Source organism: Mobula hypostoma, chromosome 2 (genome assembly GCF_963921235.1).
Source record: "Mobula hypostoma chromosome 2, sMobHyp1.1, whole genome shotgun sequence".
In the NCBI taxonomy this organism is placed as follows: Eukaryota; Metazoa; Chordata; class Chondrichthyes; order Myliobatiformes; family Myliobatidae; genus Mobula; species Mobula hypostoma.
The window spans coordinates 95876302-95894802 of NC_086098.1; the positions used below are offsets into that span (position 1 = coordinate 95876302).

An 18501-nucleotide genomic window follows, 5' to 3' on the forward strand; every position below is an offset into this window, starting at 1 on the left:
TTGTTCATGAGACGCCAAAACCTCTTCAACATAATCTTTGTCAACTTCCACAAGCCAAACTCACTTAGTCCTTACTTCGTTCACCATGATCAAAACGCTTAAATTATGTCTAGTTTTACGCTAAGTGTAACACCCTTACGAGCTCTTTTAGGCTTTTCCGATACCTTAGAACATATCTCATCACAGGCACGTGTTTAAGCAATGCCGGCGAGAATGCTATTCCGGGGGAGGAGTGTCTGCTCGGGGCGTGCGCTGCCTTTTTTTGTGACAGTGAAAACACCTTCTGTTAGCGAAAACAGGTAACTAATGTAGGTCTTTCGTAACAGCGAGGTGTCATAAAGCGAACGTTCGAAAAGCGGGGGACACCTGTACATATTTTTTTTTTTTACATAGAAGTAAGCCAATGCAAGATTTTGTAATTCATTAGAAATAAAATGTTACCAATGTTTCTTGTTCCACAGATACTGCCTGACCTGTTGCAAATTTACAACATTTTCTCTTTGTGTATCGTGAAAAGATTGTTTGATTCTGATGTACAAGATGTTGCTTGAACAAGGTACTTCTGAACAGGTTTGTTCTTTGTCTGAAATGCCTGTTTAGTGATATAGAATTACTAGAGTTATTAAGATGCTAAATTTCTGAAATCTCAGTTCTCATGAACACCCTTAACCTTGTGAAATTAAAACGCCACTTTTCTCTGAGTAACAAGATATGAAACTAGCCACTGAAAAACATTAAAACATGATTAACCCTGATGAAATATTGTTTATTGCCTGCAAATGTTTATGGCAATGTCTGATAATTGATGGTCGAAGTTTCAGTCTGAATTGTGAAATAAAGGTAATTTTTAAGAATGTTTTCACCTTACTCTCTATTTTCACTCCTCCACAGTTTACCCCTGATATAGATATCAATCCTTATAATTTCCAACCTCCAAGGTCAACTTCCATTACTACAACACTTTAAGTTGATTAGCATGTCCTAAGATGTTGCACAGGAGAGATTTAAAAACACTGATTTTCAGATAATCAACATCTTAGTGAAAGAGAAGATTTTACTGAGCTTCTTAAAAGGAGCCAAGAAAAGTAAAGGATGAGTAAAGATTTTCCAGAAGTCACCTTTTGCAGATGAAAGCCACAGCCATAAAGGCAAAGATCTGAACACTGTAGTGCTGAATAGTTACAAGAATAATGGGGGAGACTTTGGAGGAACACTTTCCAATCTTTAAATTTCATTACTCCCAACTTTCCCATCATGTTAGATGAACCAAAGACCTTGCCATCTGAGTATCAGCTCATAATGCACCTAAAATAAAAAATGCTCACCAAAAACATTACAAGCTAAAGGATTCAAGAGTGAACATGTGGCATTCTTCAAGATGCACCATAACCAGGAATATCTAAGCCAATATATTATGCTAAACAGTATTAGAAATATTCGATCTTTGCCATGAAATCAAGCCCTGGTTCTCCTCCCTCCATCATTTATTCAGTCTTCTACCCCTTCCTTTCCAGTCTTGATGAAGGGTCTTGGTCCAAAATGGCAACTTTTTATTCCACTCCATCGATGCTGCCTGAGTTGCTAAGTTCCTCCGATATTTTGGGTGTGTTGCTATGGATTTCCAGCATCCGCAGAATCTCTTGTGTTTATGAAGTCCTTTTCTATTTAGACAACCACGCCTTACTCTCAAGAGAAAGAATAATGGCTTTCAACCACTGTACTTCCTACTCAAGTTACAAAAAGAATTTTTCTTCTTAACATAATTGGCTTGGCACCCAAGTCAAGACAAGCTAATTATCATGTGTATCCTAAAGCTGTGCCAAACAAATTGAAAATTCAGTTATATTTCTCACACTAATTATTGGCATCATAAATTTGGGATTTTCTAATTAATCATCTCACTTTATTAAATATTCAAGTTCTTTTCCAGTCTTAATGAGAACACTGATTCAACATCATTCATAAAACACTCTGTGAGACCAAGAGAGAGCGCAAGTGTACTATCAACAGGAACAACCAGTTAGTCAAATTGCTTACTGTTTAGGATCATGATTTTCAGTAGATTCAGCACATTGTTGAGATTAGTGAAGTGTGTATCTAATCATGCACTCAAATCTTGCAGTTTCAACTACAACCTTCTGATTCTACCTCAGGAACACTATGAATTGCTGTAATCTACTCCTCCTCATGCTTAACTTGTCTACAACATAAAGCATGTCATGCACCTTTAAAACCTCTCCATCATCATTTAGGGCAGTGGAACTGTGCCCATCAGTTTCCATTTTCTGTCCTTAGAAATCCTTCTGCTCGGCCTCCTCCCCAGGTCATGACACTACTTAACACCCTGCCACAAACCAGGTCTCATCACTAACAAAGCGACAGTAGTATTATATGGTTTATTTTTTTAACTTGTGTTGTAAATGCACTTTATGCTAAACATCAATCACCTGGAATACATTTTATTATTTGTTAATTTATTTGTGGTAATATTACATTATGTGTTGTGTGTGAGTTATATGTACTGTATTGTGCACCTTGGTCCAGAGGAATGGACTTCCATTTGGTGTATGCATAAATATGGTTGAATGACAATAAAATTGAATTTGAACTTGAGGCATCTCTTCCCACATACAGACATTATTCTTGATGTCACTCAAGGACTGCTGCTTGCATCTTCCTCATTTTTCTTATCTGCATGCTGCTCTTTGGCACCATCATCTAAAAGCAACTTATCAAACATCATAACTAACTGTTGGAAAAATAAAACTGAGTTTTTGACTTGAGGCAGCGACTTCTTTGCTCTCGCTAACAATTATGCAGAGTTGAATCAGGTAGTTGGCAACTTGTATCATGCTCGACACTGAGGTGAGCTTTAGACCATTACTCAGTCTGCCTTTATATGATTAACTGTCTTCAAGCCCTCATCCATGTACTGTTGTATTCCAATAAACTATTTAACCCACCCTCCAATCTATACTCTGCACATTTGATGTCTTCTGCAATTCTGCTGCCATGTCTAAATTTGAATTAAAACTTTTTACCCAATTACTTCAAAATCTAACTCTTCATGTTTTCAATTTCTCCATTATCATGCCCCTTTACTGAAAATTCTGCCAACCCTATTACCCTCCAAGTGATCTGTAACCCTCTTCTCCTGCTCTCATTATAGTGCCCAATGAAATGTCCATGACTTCAGGTACCTAACATTAGGCTCTGGAATCTCATCCTTTAAATCTCACTGCTGTTCCACCTCACTTTACCTCTTAAATTCAACCTTCAAGATTTGTTTTCATTTTAAATTATATGCCCTCATATATCCAAACTTGGTTTCAATTTTTTTTTGCTAACTCTTCCACAATGTAAGTAAATATTTTTTGCTATGCTTAAGTCTGTATATGAGCACAAAGTTGTTGAATCTAACATTTCACTGAACTGAATGTAATTCAATGTTAATGAGACAGTAAGTACATACTGTGTATGTTATAACCGCTAGCATCCCAATCAAGGTCAGTGTGCTTACGGAAAAAGACAAGGCAGCCAGACCATCTGTGAGCAAAAGACACAAAAACACAAGTTTATTAGCAGCAGCTAGTTTCTTGATGAGATCATTAAAATGTGTAGTATATCAATTAGTATTATATTAAGGGTCAGCTGGCTTAAACATTAATCCAGGTTTTCTGCTCAATAGAACAAGGCTGAAAATCTGAACTTGTTCTGACGAAGGGTCTGTTCTACGAAACATTCATTGTTTCTTTTCCCACACATGCCACTTTGCTGAATGTTTCCAGTATGTTCTGTTTTTATTTCTGAGGAACTGGACTCACAGCTGACCTTGAAGCAAGCATCCATAATGATTTAGTAGCCCCTGAGGCACACGCTTCCTCCTTTATCGTATTACATTTGTCAACTGCCTTTACTAAGGATCATTAGTATTTAACAAGAGGCTGAGCATCCCATCATATTAAAGAATCCTTGAGAGACAAGCAGCCATGTAAGAAGCACCAACTTTTATCTTTCATTAACCATTTTGCAGAAGGTGAAATAAAGGTAAGATTATACATAAGAATTTTGGGATATGGACAGTCCCCAGTTATGACATGGTTCTGTTCCTGAGAACTGCCTGTAACTTGAACTGTTTGTAAATTGAAAATGAACAAAAACAGTATGTGGAAGAGGACTGCAGAAACAACTGTGAGAAGAGAGCAAGATGAGGGAAGAACAGCTGGCTTCATTGATTCAGTGGGCAAGTGAGTTAGTCTGCTCAGCTCAGCACTCCCAGCTCTGCTCACAGAAGTGCCCAGTTCCCACCCAGCAAAAGATGCCTGCAGCCCTGCAACATCTAGCAAATCCATCCTGCTGGTGTCCCAAGCACTCAAATCAAACATACAGACGGTCCATAAGAAGGGCATTCGTAATCTGGGGAAATCCTGCAAAGTATTAAACAACAAGGAAAACCAAAACTTTAAAAATCATGAGCACTACAATATTATACTGAGGGAGTAACAATTCAAATGCAAAGAAACAACTGTCAGAATTTGAAAGGTTGCATCTGTGACTTAATATATCATTAAAAACTCAATCAACAAAACTTGCCATTTATAGCAAGGATAGTGTACATTCACTGAATCTAGATGCTGCCCTGCATCCACTGCAAAATCTGAATAAATTTACCATTAGGGAAGTCAGGTATTCTGACATCTGGTTCTGCCAATGTGAAGATTACATGTTCTTCCTGTGTCTGCAAGTGTTTCCTCCATGTGCTCTGGCTTCCTCACACATCCCACAAATGATAAAATGAGATTAGTGTGAGTTAAGTACACTGAATCCTTCATGATTTAATATACATTTACCGGATGAAGGAGGATCTTCTGTGTCATCACTAAAAACAACTTGTGATTTATTCCTGCAGCTAGGCACATGACGATGGCTGAGGATGCTGTTGATTTCATGGGGTAAAGGAGGTGATACACACAGTTCCATAATTAGATTTGCAAATTCAATGCAGGTAAATAAAAATTCTTGAAAATACATTAAGGTTAAAAATTTTTCATTGTATGTATTAGTAAGGAAATAGTAGCAATTAGCATAACAAGAAAAATTACAAAGACTACAAAATTAATGTTTACTGCATCAAAAATGCCACAGTGGTGTTAAGTACATTTCCATGCAAACTTAATGTGACAGTAAATCATCTGCACGTGGATTTTTGGCAATTGTGAAGGATTGGATTGCACTTCAAAAACAGATAATGGGACACCAAAATTTTGAAATAAGGGCATGAAATTAATCTGGTTTTAATAAATGAGAAATTCTGCAGATGCTGGATATCCAAAGCAACACACACAAAATGCTAGAGGAACTCAGCAGGTCAAGCAGAATCTATGGACATGATTAAACAGTCGATGTTTCAGGCCAAGACTCTTTTTCAGGACTGGACAGAAAGGGGGAAAATGACAACATAAAAAGGTGAGAGAATGGGAAGGAGGATAGCTAAAAGGTGATAGGGGAAGCCAAGGGGGTAGAAAAGGTAAAGGGTGAAGAGGACAGAATCTGACAGGAGAGGAGAGTGAACCATAGGAGAAAGGGAAGGAGGAGGGGGATCGAGGGGAGGTGACAGGCAGTGAGAAGGGGTAAAGGTCCAGAGTGATGAATAGAAGAGGGGAGGGAAGGGAAATCTTTTTTCCCCAAACTGGAAGGAGAAATCAATATTCAGCAAATCAGGTTGGAGTCTACCCAACATGTGTTGCTTCTCTGCCGTGAGGGTGGCATTATCAAGGCAGAAGAAGAGGCCAAGGGTCAACAAGTCGGAACAGGAAAGGGAATTAAAATATTTGGCCATCGGGAAGTTCCACTTTTGGCCAACAGAGCAGAGGTGCTCAATGGAGCATTCCCCAATTTATGACGGGTCTCATCAATGTACAGGAGGCCGTTTCTGGAGCACTGAGCACAACAGACAACCCAAGCAGATTCACAGGTGAAGTGCTGCCTCACCTGGAAGGACTGTTTGGGGCCCAAAATGGAGGTAAGGGGGGAGATGAATGAGCAGGTGAAGTGGCTGCTTGCAGTGATAAAAGTGCTGGGAGGGAGATCAGTGGGGAGGGACAAATGGACAAGGGAATCATGGAGAGAGCAATTCTCGTGCCAAGTGGAGCAGGGTGGGGGAGGTAAAGATATGTATGGTGGCAAGATTCCTTTGGAGATGGTGGAAGTCGTGGAGAATGATGCGTTGTGAATAAAATAAATCTGCCATACATTGTATGCCTCATTGAAATACATGCTTCATTTGGTTAATCATTTTTCTTCATTAAAATCCTCTTCCATCATATGTTGGCCCAAAGACCACAGCCCCTCCCCTCAGTCACATGAATTTAGAATCTTGCATCAGCCTTAACTGCAATTCATACTAACGTATTACTTTATCCAAAAAGAGTACGGATCCAGATGAATTAAATACGTAAAAGATTAGCCAAATTTTATACACCAATATTGGTCTTCATTTGATTGTTTAGTAATTGTGAATAATCATCTAATGTTGACCACAAATCTTAAATTCCAAATCCTGTGCACATTCCACACTTTCATGTTTCATTGTCAAGTTATTACAGAGCTTATAAAAAGTATTCACCCACCCTTGGAAGTTTCCATGTTTTATTGTTTTACAACATTGAATCACAGTGGATTTAATTTGGCGTTTTTTGACAATGATCAAGAGAAAAAGACTCCTTCGTGTCAAAGTGAAAACAGATCTCTGCAAAGTGATCTAAATTAATTACAAAATAATTTATTGCTTAAGTATTCACCTCCCTTCAAGTCAGTATTTAGTAGATGCATCTTTGGCAGCAATTACATCCTTGAGTCTGTGTGGATAGGTCTCTAACAGCTTTTCACATCTGGACAGTGCAATTTTTCTCTATTCTTCTTCAGAAACTGCTTAAGCTCTGTCAGACTACATGGGGATCATGAGTGAACAGCCTTTTCAAGTCCAGCCACAAATTCTTGATTGGATTGAGGTTTGGTCTCTGGCTTTGCCACTCCAGGACATTAACTTCGTTGTATCTAAGCTATTCTTGTGTAGTTTTGGCTTTATCCTTGGGATCACTGTCTTGCTGGAAAAAAATTCTTCTCCCACGTTGCAGTTCTCTTGCAGACTGCACCAGATTTTCCTCTAGGATTTCCCTGTATTTTGCTGCATTCACTTCACCCTCTACCTTCACAAGCCTTCTAGGGCCTGCTGCAGTGAAGCGCCCCCACAGTATGATGCAGCTACCACCATGCTTCACAGTAGTGACGATGTATTTTTGATGATCTGCAGTGATTGGCTTACACCAAATATAGCGTTTAGTCTGATGGCCAAAAAGCTCAATTTTGGTCTCATCAGACCATAGAACCTTCTTCCAGCTAACTTCAGCTGTATCCCACATGCCTTCTAGCAAACTCTAGCTGAGATTTCACGTGAGTTCTTTTTCCAGTGGCATTCTCTTTGCCACTTTCTCGTAAAGCTGATACACCTGGTCAACAATTATCGTATGCACAGTCTCTCTAATCTAAGCCACTGAAGCTTGTAACTCCTCCAGAGTTGTCATTGGTCACTTGTTGGCCTCCCTCACTAGTTTCCTTCTTGCACTGTCATTCAGGAAGGCCTGCCCGAGGCAGATTTACAGCTGTGCCATTTTCTTTACATTTCCTGATGATTCACTTAAGTGTACTCCAAGGGATACTCAGTGACTTGGAAATTTTCTTGTACCCATCTCCTGACTCGTACCTTTCAATAACCTTTTCACGATATTGCTTGGAGTGTTCTTTTGTCTTCATGGTGTAGTTTTTGCCAGGATACTGACTGCCCAGTAGTTGGATGCTCCAGATACAGGTGTACTTTTACTACAATCAACTGAAACACCTCGACTGCACACAAGTCTCCCAAAACAGACCACAGTTTAACTAATTGTGTGACTTCTAAAACCAATTGGCTGCACCAGTGATGATTTGGTGTGTCATATTGGGGGGGGGGGGGGTGAATACTTACGCAATCAATTATTTTGTGTTTTATATTTGTAATTAATTTAGATGACTTGGGAGAGATCTGTTTTCACTTATCGACAAGAGTCTTTTTAAGTTGATCAGTGTCAAAAAGCCAAATTAAAACCACCGTGATTAAGTGTTGTAAAACAATAAAACATGACAGCTTCCAAGAGGGTGAATATTTTTTATAGGCACTGTACATTGCATTTTCACTTCCTTCTTGGTAATATGGTTTCATGTACAAGGGTTTACTATATCTGGATGAAAAAATGAAACATCAAGGCAAAGAAAACTACAAGCAGAGTGATGAAAAATGGTATTAGTACAGATAAGTAGTTAATAGATGGCATAACAATTGCCAGTCTTGAATGCTTAGCTACACTAATTGTCATTTTTCAGCACACCATCTGCAACAGTGGGCTGAAGGGCCTGTGTTGGCCAGCACACAATATGCTGGGGGAACTCCGCAAGTCAGCACCATCTGTGGAGGGAAATAAACAGTTGCCACATTTCAAGGTGGGCCCCTTCATCAGGACTGGAAAGGAAGGGGGCAGAAGCCAAAATAATGCAAAGAGAAGTGGAAGGATACAAACTCGCAGGTGATAGTTGAGACCAAGTGAAGGGGAAAGTGGGTAGGTGGGGCAGAGCAATAATGTGAGGGGCTGGGAGATAATAGATGCAAGAGATAAGGGGCTGAAGGAGGAATCTGCCAGGATGTACAGTGGAATAAAGGGTAGGATGTGGGGAACCGGCGACTAACATAGAAAATAGGTGCAAGAGTAGGCCATTCGGCCCTTCGAGCCTGCACCGCCATTCAGTTTGATCATGGCTGATCATCCAACTCAGAACCCTGTACCAGCCTTCCCTCCATACCCCTTGATCCCTTTAGCCACAAGGGCCATATCTAACTCCCTCTTAAATACAGCCAATGAACTGGCCTCAACTGTTTCCTGTGGCAGAGAATTCCACAGATTCACCACTCTCTGTGTGAAGAAGTTTTTCCTCATCTCGGTCCTAAAAGGCTTCCCCTTTATCCTTAAACTGTGACCCCTCGTTCTGGACTTCCCCAACATCGGGAACTACAGCCTGTCCAATCCCTTTAGGATTTTATACGTTTCAATAAGATCCTCCCTCAATCTTCTAAAGTCCAATGAGTATAAGCCTAGTCAATCCAGTCTTTCATCATATGAAAGTCCTGCCATCCCAGGAATCAATCTGGTGAACCTTCTTTGTACTCCCTCTATGGCAAGGATGTCTTTCCTCAGATTAGGGGACCAAAATTGCACACAATACTCCAGGTGTGGTCTCACCAAGGCCTTGTACAACTGCAGTAGTACCTCCCTGCTCCTGTACTCGAATCCTCTTGCTATGAATGCCAGCATACCATTCGCCTTTTTCACCGCCTGCTGTACCTGCATGCCCACTTTCAATGACTGGTATATAATGACACCCAGGTCTCGTTGCACCTCCCCTTTTCCTAATCGGCCACCATTCAAATAATAATCTGTTTTAATGTTTTTGCCACCAAGGTGGATAACCTCACATTTATCCACATTAAATTGCATCTGCCATGAATTTGCCCACTCACCTAACCTATCTAAGTCATCCTGCATCCTCTTAGCATCCTCCTCACAGAAACACTGCTGCCCAGCTTCGTGTCATCTGCAAACTTGGAGATGCTGCATTTAATTCCCTCATCTAAGTCATTTATATTGTAAACAACTGGGCTCCCAGCACTGAGCCTTGCGGTACCCCACTAGTCACTGCCTGCCATTCTGAAAAAGTCCCATTTATTCCTCTTTGCTTCCTGTCTGTCAACCAATTCTCTATCCACATCAATACCATACCCCTAATACCGTGTGCTTTAAGTTTGCACACTAATCTCCTGTGTGGGACCTTGTCAAAAGCCTTTTGAAAATCCAAATATACCACATCCACCGGTTCTCCCCTATCCATTCTACTAGTTACATCCTCAAAAAATTCTATGAGATTCATCAGACATGATTTTCGTTTCACAAATCCATGCTGACTTTGTCCGATGATTTCACCGCTTTCCAAATGTGCTGTTATCACATCTTTGATAACTGACCCTAGCATTTTCCCCACCACCGATGTTAGGCTAACCAATCTATAATTCCCTGGTGTTTCTCTCTCCCTCCTTTTTTTAAAAAGTGGGGTTACATTAGCCACCCTCCAATCCTCAGAAATTAGTCCAGAATCTAAAGAATTTTTTCAATGATTTTAAGTTCCCTGGCCCCCACCACTTTATTTTCACCATGGATGTCCAGTCCCTATATACTTCCATCCCTCACCAGGAAGGTCTCAGAGCTTCCCACTTCTTTTTGGATTCCAGACCTAATCAGTTCCCCTCTACCACCACTCTCCTCCATCTAGCGGAATTAGTCCTTACTCTTAATAATTTCTCCTTTGGCTCCTCCCACTTGCTCCAAACTATAGGTGTAGCCATGGGCACCAGTATGGGCCACAGCTATGCCTGCCTTTTTGTTGGCTTTGTGGAACAATCCATGTTCCAAGCCTATACTGGTATCTGTCCCCCACTTTTCCTTCGCTACATCGACGACTGCATTGGCACTGCTTCCTGCACGCATGCTGAGCTCGTTGACTTCATTAACTTTGCCTCCAACTTTCACCCTGCCCTCAAGTTTACCTGGTCCATTTCTGACACCTCCCTCCCCCTTTCTGGATCTTTCTGTCTCTCTCTCTGGAGACAGCTTATCTAGTGATGTCTACTATAAGCCTACGGACTCTCACAGCTACCTGGACTATTCCTCTTCCCACCCTGTCTCTTGCAAAAACGCCATCCCCTTCTCGCAATTCCTCCGCCTCCATCGCATCTGCTCTCAGGATGAGGCTTTTCTTTCCAGGATGAAGGAGATGTCTTCCTTTTTTAAAGAAAGGGGCTTCCCTTCATCTGCTCTCAAACGCATCTCTCCCACTTCACGCACATCTGCTCTCACCCCATCCTCCTGCCACCCCACTAGGAATAGGGTTCCCCTTGTCCTCACCTACCACCTCACCAGCCTCCAAGTCCAACATATTATTCTCCTAACTTCCGCCACCTCCAAAGAGATCCCACAACCAAGTACATCTTTCCCTCCCCCCACTTCTGCTTTCCGCAAGGATCGCTCCCTATGCGACTCCCTTGTCCATTCGTCCCCCCCATCCCTTCCCACCGATCTCCCTCCCAGCACTTATCCTTGTAAGCAGAACAAGTGCTACACATGCCCTTACACTTCCTCCCTCACCACCATTCAGGGCCCCAGACAGTCCTTCCAGGTGAGGCGACACTTCACCTGTGAGTTGGCTGGGGAGATATACTGCGTCCAGTGCTCCCGATGTGGCCTTCTATATATTGGCGAGACCCGACGCAGGCTGGGAGACCGTTACGCTGAACACCTACGCTCTGTCCACCAGAGAAAGCAGGATCTCCCAGTGGCCACACATTTTAATTCCACGTCCCATTCCCATTCTGATATGTCTATCCACGGCCTCCTCTACTGTCAAGACGAAGCCACACTCAGGTTGGAGGAACAACACCTTACATTCCATCTGGGAAGCCTCCAACCTGATGGCATGAACACTGACGTCTCTAACTTCCGTTAATGCCCCACCTCCCCTTCGTACCCTATATCCCTTATTTATTTATTTATTCCTCTCTTCTTTCTCCCTCTCACTAATACTCCGTGCCCATCCTCTGGGCTCCCCTCCCCCTTTCTTTCTCCCTTGGCCTCCCATCCCATGATCCTCTCCCTTCTCCAGCCTTGTATCCCTTTTGCCAATCAACTTTCCAGCTCTTAGCTCCATCCCTCCCCCTCCTGTCTTCTCCTATTATTTCGGATCTCCCCCTCCACCTCCCACTTTCAAATCTCTTACTATCTCTTCTTTCAGTTGGTCCTGACGAAGGGTCTCAACCTGAAACGTCGACTGTACCTCTTCCTGTAGATGCTGCCTGGCCTGCTGCATTCACCAGCATTTTTTGGTGTGTGTAGTTATGTTGTACTCTGTGATTTAATGACACCTATGTTACTCAGCTACTGACTTTTATTCATTTAAATATTTACATATTTGCTCCATTAACAATATTTATTGACCCAATTTTCATGGAAGATCTCTGCCTCTCTGTTCTCCCGCAGAAATTTTCAGCACGTAGTATTTAATTTCATTATCTGTCTTGAATTTGTAATAGCGTGTGTTGTTGGATTGTACCTCCACTCGCAGTTTGAACATTAACAAAGTCTAAATCCTACAAAGTTCAAAGTAAATTTATTATCCATGTCACCATATACACAATGAGATTCATTTACTTGCAGGCATTCACAGTAGAACAAAGAAGAATAAAATCAACGAAAAATTACACACAAAGACTGACAATGAGCAAAAGAAGACAGCGAAAATACAAAAAGTAAATGAGTAAGATTGAGAACATGCATTGTGGAGTTCTTGAAAGTGAGTCCATCGGTTGTGTAAATCAGTATTGATGCTATGTTGGCAGCAGAACAGGTGGTGACACTTACGGGCTGCACGCAGGATATCCTTAGGTTGTATTGGTTGTCGATGCAAATGACTCATTCACTGTATATTTTAATGCACATGCGATAAATAAATGAATCTGAATCTGGATTTTTTTTTCCAGATCCTGATCTAAATTGGTAATTATTAAGGAATTAGTGATTATTGAAGCATTACATTCCTTATTATTATTTTTGTTTTGAAAGAGATGGAAGTAAACATTTTTGTTATCAAGCCTGACCTGTAGAATTAATTTTGTACACCTAGTCTGCAAGGAGGAAGATCATGATGAATGGCAACATCTTAAGAATGGAATGAACATAATGTAACCTATCAACCATTGTTACTCCCATGGTCTTGTGCTTTTTTTAAAATAATAAACATGCTGGATATCATAAATGTGGTGGGTCAAAAGACATGTCTCTATGCAATAAAACTCTATGACCATCAATTATCAATACAAAATGAATGTTCTACTTACGACTGCTTCCTAGCTCTTCAAAAAGAAATTTCACCTTTTCCCATTCTGTAGAGTTTTGATTTGCTGGAATATTCAAAGGAACAAAAGCACTACAATAGAAAAGAAGATTAATTTCAGACATTACACTTACTTTACATAATGAACACCGTATGGACTATTCTAAAACAAACGTACATTTTATTAATATAAATAAAAGTGCCTCAAAGTGCCATGGATAATGGATTTAAAATTTATCTTTAATTTTTCAATTTCATTCCTTCAATCACACAACTTAAAAGTGTTTGGGAAAATAATTAACAGTAACTAATTGTACAGAAACCTACATGGCATCAAATTTTAAAATTACATTTCAACAGAAAAAACTGTAGTGATCTCAGCTTTTGAAAAATCTACCCTGTACTACTGCAAAATAATTTGTACATTATTAAAAGGAAACCATTTAAATTTAACCCAGCGCTATCCATAACATTTTCTAAGTAGTGTGAAATAAAAGAACTCAGTGGTAATTCTTTACATCCATTGGATCAATTGAAATCTAATGCATTTCATCAGACAAGGATGAATATGAGAATACAGTATACATTTAAATAAAAACTTAAAAAAGAATATCAAATTTGATTTATATTCAAGAGAATATTTAATTTCCTGAATTCAAGTCATTCATTGTAGTACTTTGCTCACTTTTCCTTTTATTTATTTCAGGACTATTGGAGTGGTTTTTCAAATCTTCAAACACAAAGGAGAACACTTCCCAATTATTCAGTCCGCAACTATGCCCATTGATAAACCTTGTTAGTGTCATTCATTACATGATCTTGGGGCAACTGATCTTCAACCTTCTCACAGAAATTATGGCATGTATACCAAACTGGAAAAAATGAAACTCCATGTCAGAAGAATAAGGTGCATCAAAATAAATAAAATTCATAAGGGTGCAGCGGGAAAAAAAAATCACCAGTGGGTGAAAATACAATAATCTTTAGCGATAACAGGACAAATCTGGAAAGGCAATGAAAAAAGCAATGAAGTACTAAGTTTTACAAGACACAAAGTTCAAAAGCAGGAAAACAATGGTAACCACTTAAAAAGTTACAAGTTGGAGTATCACATAATGGAACAATGTCAAGATTTTGGAAAGGATACAAAAGATACTTAACAAAATGTTATATATATAAAAAAAGGAATGAGGGATTTCAATCAGAGGGAAAAGAAAAACTATAGTTGTCCTGGTGCACTTTCTGGCCCAAAACATTAATGACCCCCCCCCCCCACTCATCACGACCCAAGCAGTTTGTTCCTTTGACAATATTGTTATCACAATAGAGTTGCAGAGGTGTTCAACACTTGGATAGTTTTTGAAAGGAGAAACTCAGGCATCTTCAAAGTTCAAAGTAAATTATGGTACCATAGTACATATACATCACCTTATAAAACTGTAACATTTATTTTCTTGTGGACATGAACAATGAAAGATCAGAATGCAGAAGACAAGCTATGCAAATGTAAATATAAATTAATAGGAATAAATAACAAAAACGTGAGGTAATGAAATAGAGTCCTCAAAAGGAAATTATTGGTTGTTGAAAAAAACCACAATTATGGGATAAGTGAATGTAATTGGCCCCTTTTATTCAAGAGCCTGATGGTTGAGGGATAACAACTGCTCTTGAACCTGGTGGTGCCAGTCCTGAGGCCCTTCTATCTTCTACCTGATGACAGTGAGAACAGACCGTGACCTGGGTGGTGGGGATATCAGATAATGGATACTACTTTTCTGTGACAGCTCAGAAGAGAAGTGAAGAGAACTTCAGAGGTGATAGGAGATTCCATAGTCAGAGGAACAGAAACGAGATTCCATGGGTGTGATAGAGACATCTGGATGGTATGTTGCCTCACAGGTGCCAGGGTCAGAGATATCTTGAATCAGGTCCATGGCATTCTCAAGGGGGAGGGTGAGCAGCCTGCAGTCTTCGAATATATTGGCACCAATTATATAAGTCAGAAAGGTGAGGAAGTTCAAAGAGAGATTTTAGGGAACTACGTAGAAAGCTGAAGAAAAGAAACAGGATCTTCTGGGTAGTAGTAATCTCTGGCTTGCTGCCTGTGTCACGTGCCAGTGAAGATAAGAATGTGATTTTCACAAATAAAATTGTGGAGGTGTTTTATGTTTCAGAAAAGCCATGGCAGCACATTTTTGAACACAAAGCACGCTATAAACCCTTTACGTAATTGCGTCATCATGTCAGAGCAGCCTCTTAAAAAGAAACCCCAACTCAATGCCAGTAGTTTTGAATAATGTACTGTACACTTCCACCAATTATGCTACCCTACAGGACAATTTGGCAGATGAATACATAGCTGAAAAACTGGCAAATGGTTTAGGGGCTCAAATATATGTATCAATGGAATTTCCTCTGGGGATACGACCTATACAAAATGGACGGGTTTTGTAGCTGAACCCATAATGTGAGCTGCCTTGATGACAATCGCCTGGTAGCACTTACATCTACAGAGATGAAGTGCATTGAGAGGTTGGTTATGACGAGACTGAATTCCTGCCTTAGCCAGGATCTGGACTCATTGCAATTTGCTTATCGCCGCAATAGGTCAATGGCAGATGCAATCTCAATGGCTCTTCACACGGCTTTAGACCACCTGGACAACACAAACACCTCTGTCAGGATGCTGTTCATCAACTGTAGCTCAGCATTTAATACGATCATTCCCACAATCCTAATTGAGAAGTTGCAGAACCTGGGCCTCTGTACCTCCCTCTGCAATTGGATCTGTGCAGATTGGTGATAACATTTCCTCCTCACTGATGATCAACACTGGTGCACCTCAGGGATGTGTGCTTAGCCCACTGCTCTACTCTCTCTCTATAACTAAGACTGTGTGGCTAGGAAAAGGAAAGGTATGTTGCATCCGGAGTTTCTCCGGTTAGCGGACGATTTCCTCCACGTCTCTCTGACATAGTGGGAAACCGCGTATGAGGCAAGTTACAGTAGTAGTTTTCCATTGCCTTCTGCCGGGTGAGTTTCCAAAGAGATCACCAGCTCGTAACCCAGCTCGGATGGAAAGCATACAGAGGAGCCGGCTGGTTTCGAACTCGGGACCTTTTATCCCAAAGTCCGGCACAGATGCCACTATGCCACCAGCCTCAAATACCACCTATAAATTTACTGATGATACAACCCTTGTTGGCAAAATCTCAGATGGTGATGGGAGGGCGTACAGGAGCGAGATATGCTAACTAGTGGAGTGTGTCGCAACAACAACCTGGCACTCAATGTCAGTAAGACAAAACAGTTGATTGTGGACTTCAGGAAGGGTAAGATGAAGGAATCAGAAGTGGAGTGGGTGAGCAGTTTCAAGATCTCTGAGGATCTAACTTGGTCCCAACATATCAATGCAGTTATAAAGAAGGCAAGACAGTGGCTATACTTCATTACAAGTTTGAATAGATTTGGTATATCAACAAATACACGAAAACTTCTGTAGATGTATTGTGAAGAGCATTCTGACAGGCTGCATCATTGTCTGGTATGTGGGTGGGGGGAGGGGTACTACTACACAGAACCCAAAGAAGCTGCAGAGGGTTGCAAATTTAGTCAGCTCCATCTTGTGTACTAGTCCACAAAGTATCCAGAACATCTTCAGGGAGAGGTGTCTCAAAAAGTCAGCGTCCATTATTAAAGTCCTCCAGCACCCAGGGCATGCCCTGTTTCCATGTAGGAGGTACAGAAGAATAAAGGCACACACTCAGTGGTTCAGGAACAGCTTCTTCCCCTCTGCCATCCGATTCCTAAATGGACAATGAACCCTTGAACACTACCTTACTTTTTAAATATATTCAGGTCAACCTTCACTAATCTGGCACCATTGGGACCTGAGGAGTGACGGATTAGTGAAAATGCCGAATTACAGAAGGATCGCATTAAGCAATAGCTAACCTTTAATAAGCTGGCACCATTGGGACATGAGGAGTGCCGGATTAGTGAAAAATGCCAGATTAAAGAAGGATCCCATTAAGCATAATCAGTGCCGGATTATCGAAGGAACCGGATTACAGGTAGTCGGATTAGTGAAGGTCGACCAGTATTATGTTTGTTTTTTGCACGATTTTAATCTATTCAATATACACATATTGTAATCCATTTAATTATTTATTTATTACTATCTTTTTTCCTTCTATATTATGTACTACAATGAACTGCTGCTGCTAAATTGACAAATTTCACAACACATGCCGGTGATAATAAACTTGATTCTGATTCTGAAATTGCAGTCAACAAGATGAGTTGCAATCTAAAAGCAGACAAAAATCAAAGAGGGTAATGAATACAGGACCGAAGCTATGATATGATGTGAACATATGCGGTGTAAAGAATAAGGTCAATGAACTTGCAGCACAGTTACAGATAGTATGACTTTGTGGGCATCACCGAATTGAGGCTGAAAAAAGATTATAGCTGGGAGCTTAATATCCAAGGATGCACATTGTGTTGAAAGGATGGCCAGGTAGGCAGAGGAGGTGGTGTGGTTCTGTTGATAAAAAATGAAATCAAATCATTAGAGAAGATGACATAAGATCTGAAGGTGTTGAATCGTTATGGGTAGAGCTAAGAAACTGCAAAAAGACTCTGATGGGAGTTATGCCAAGACCCCAAACAGTAACAAGACATGGGCTACAAACTATAATGGGAGACAAACAATGCATATTAAAAGGGCAATGTTACAATAGTCATGGGGGATTTCAATATGCAGGTAGATTAGGAAAATCAGGTTGGTGTTGGATCCCAAAAGGGGGAATTTCTCGAATGCCAACAAGATGGCTTTTTAGAGTAGCTTGTGGTTGAGAGCACCAGATCAGCTATTCTAGATTGGGTGTTGTGTAATGAACCGGAATTGACAAGAGAGCTTAAGGTAAAGGGAACTTTTGGGGCCATTGATCATAATATGATAGAATTCACCCTGCAACTTGAGAAGAAGTCAGATGTTTCAGTATTACAGTGGAGTAAACGGAATCAGAGGCATGAAAGAGAAGCTGGCCAAGAGTGACTGGAACAGTATACCAGCAGAGCAGCAAGACTGGGAAATCTGGAAGCAATTCTGAAAGTGCAAGATGTATACATCCCAAAGAGGAAGTAGTATTCTAAAGGCAAGACAATACAACCATAGCTGACAAGAGAAGTGAAATCTCAAATAAAAGCTGAAGAGAGGACATATCATAGAGCAAATATTAGTCAGAAGTTAGAAGATTGGGAAGCTTTTAAAAACCAACAGAAGGCAACTAAATAAAGTCATTAAGGAGGAAAAGATAGAATACGAAGGCAATAATATTGAGGATACCAAAAGTTTTTTCCAATATACAAAGTGTAAAGAGAGGCGAGAGGAGATATTGGAGTGCTGGAAAATGATGCTGGTGAGGTAGTAATGGGGAACAAGGAAATAGTGGATGAACTGAAGTA

The 18501-nt window shown here is 40.5% G+C and overlaps 1 protein-coding gene across 1 annotated transcript in view; it reads right to left on the minus strand.

Moving 5' to 3' along the window:
- The window catches only part of lmbrd1 (LMBR1 domain containing 1), a 206305-nt gene that overhangs the window by 87828 nt on the left and 99976 nt on the right, over nucleotides 1-18501 (minus strand). Inside the window, exons 6-7 of the mRNA XM_063040281.1 lie at nucleotides 13031-13119; nucleotides 3473-3546 (exon numbers count right to left, since the gene is read on the minus strand). Of these exons, the coding sequence (XP_062896351.1) occupies nucleotides 3473-3546; nucleotides 13031-13119 (163 nt within the window). The remainder of the gene's footprint in view (nucleotides 1-3472; nucleotides 3547-13030; nucleotides 13120-18501) is intronic.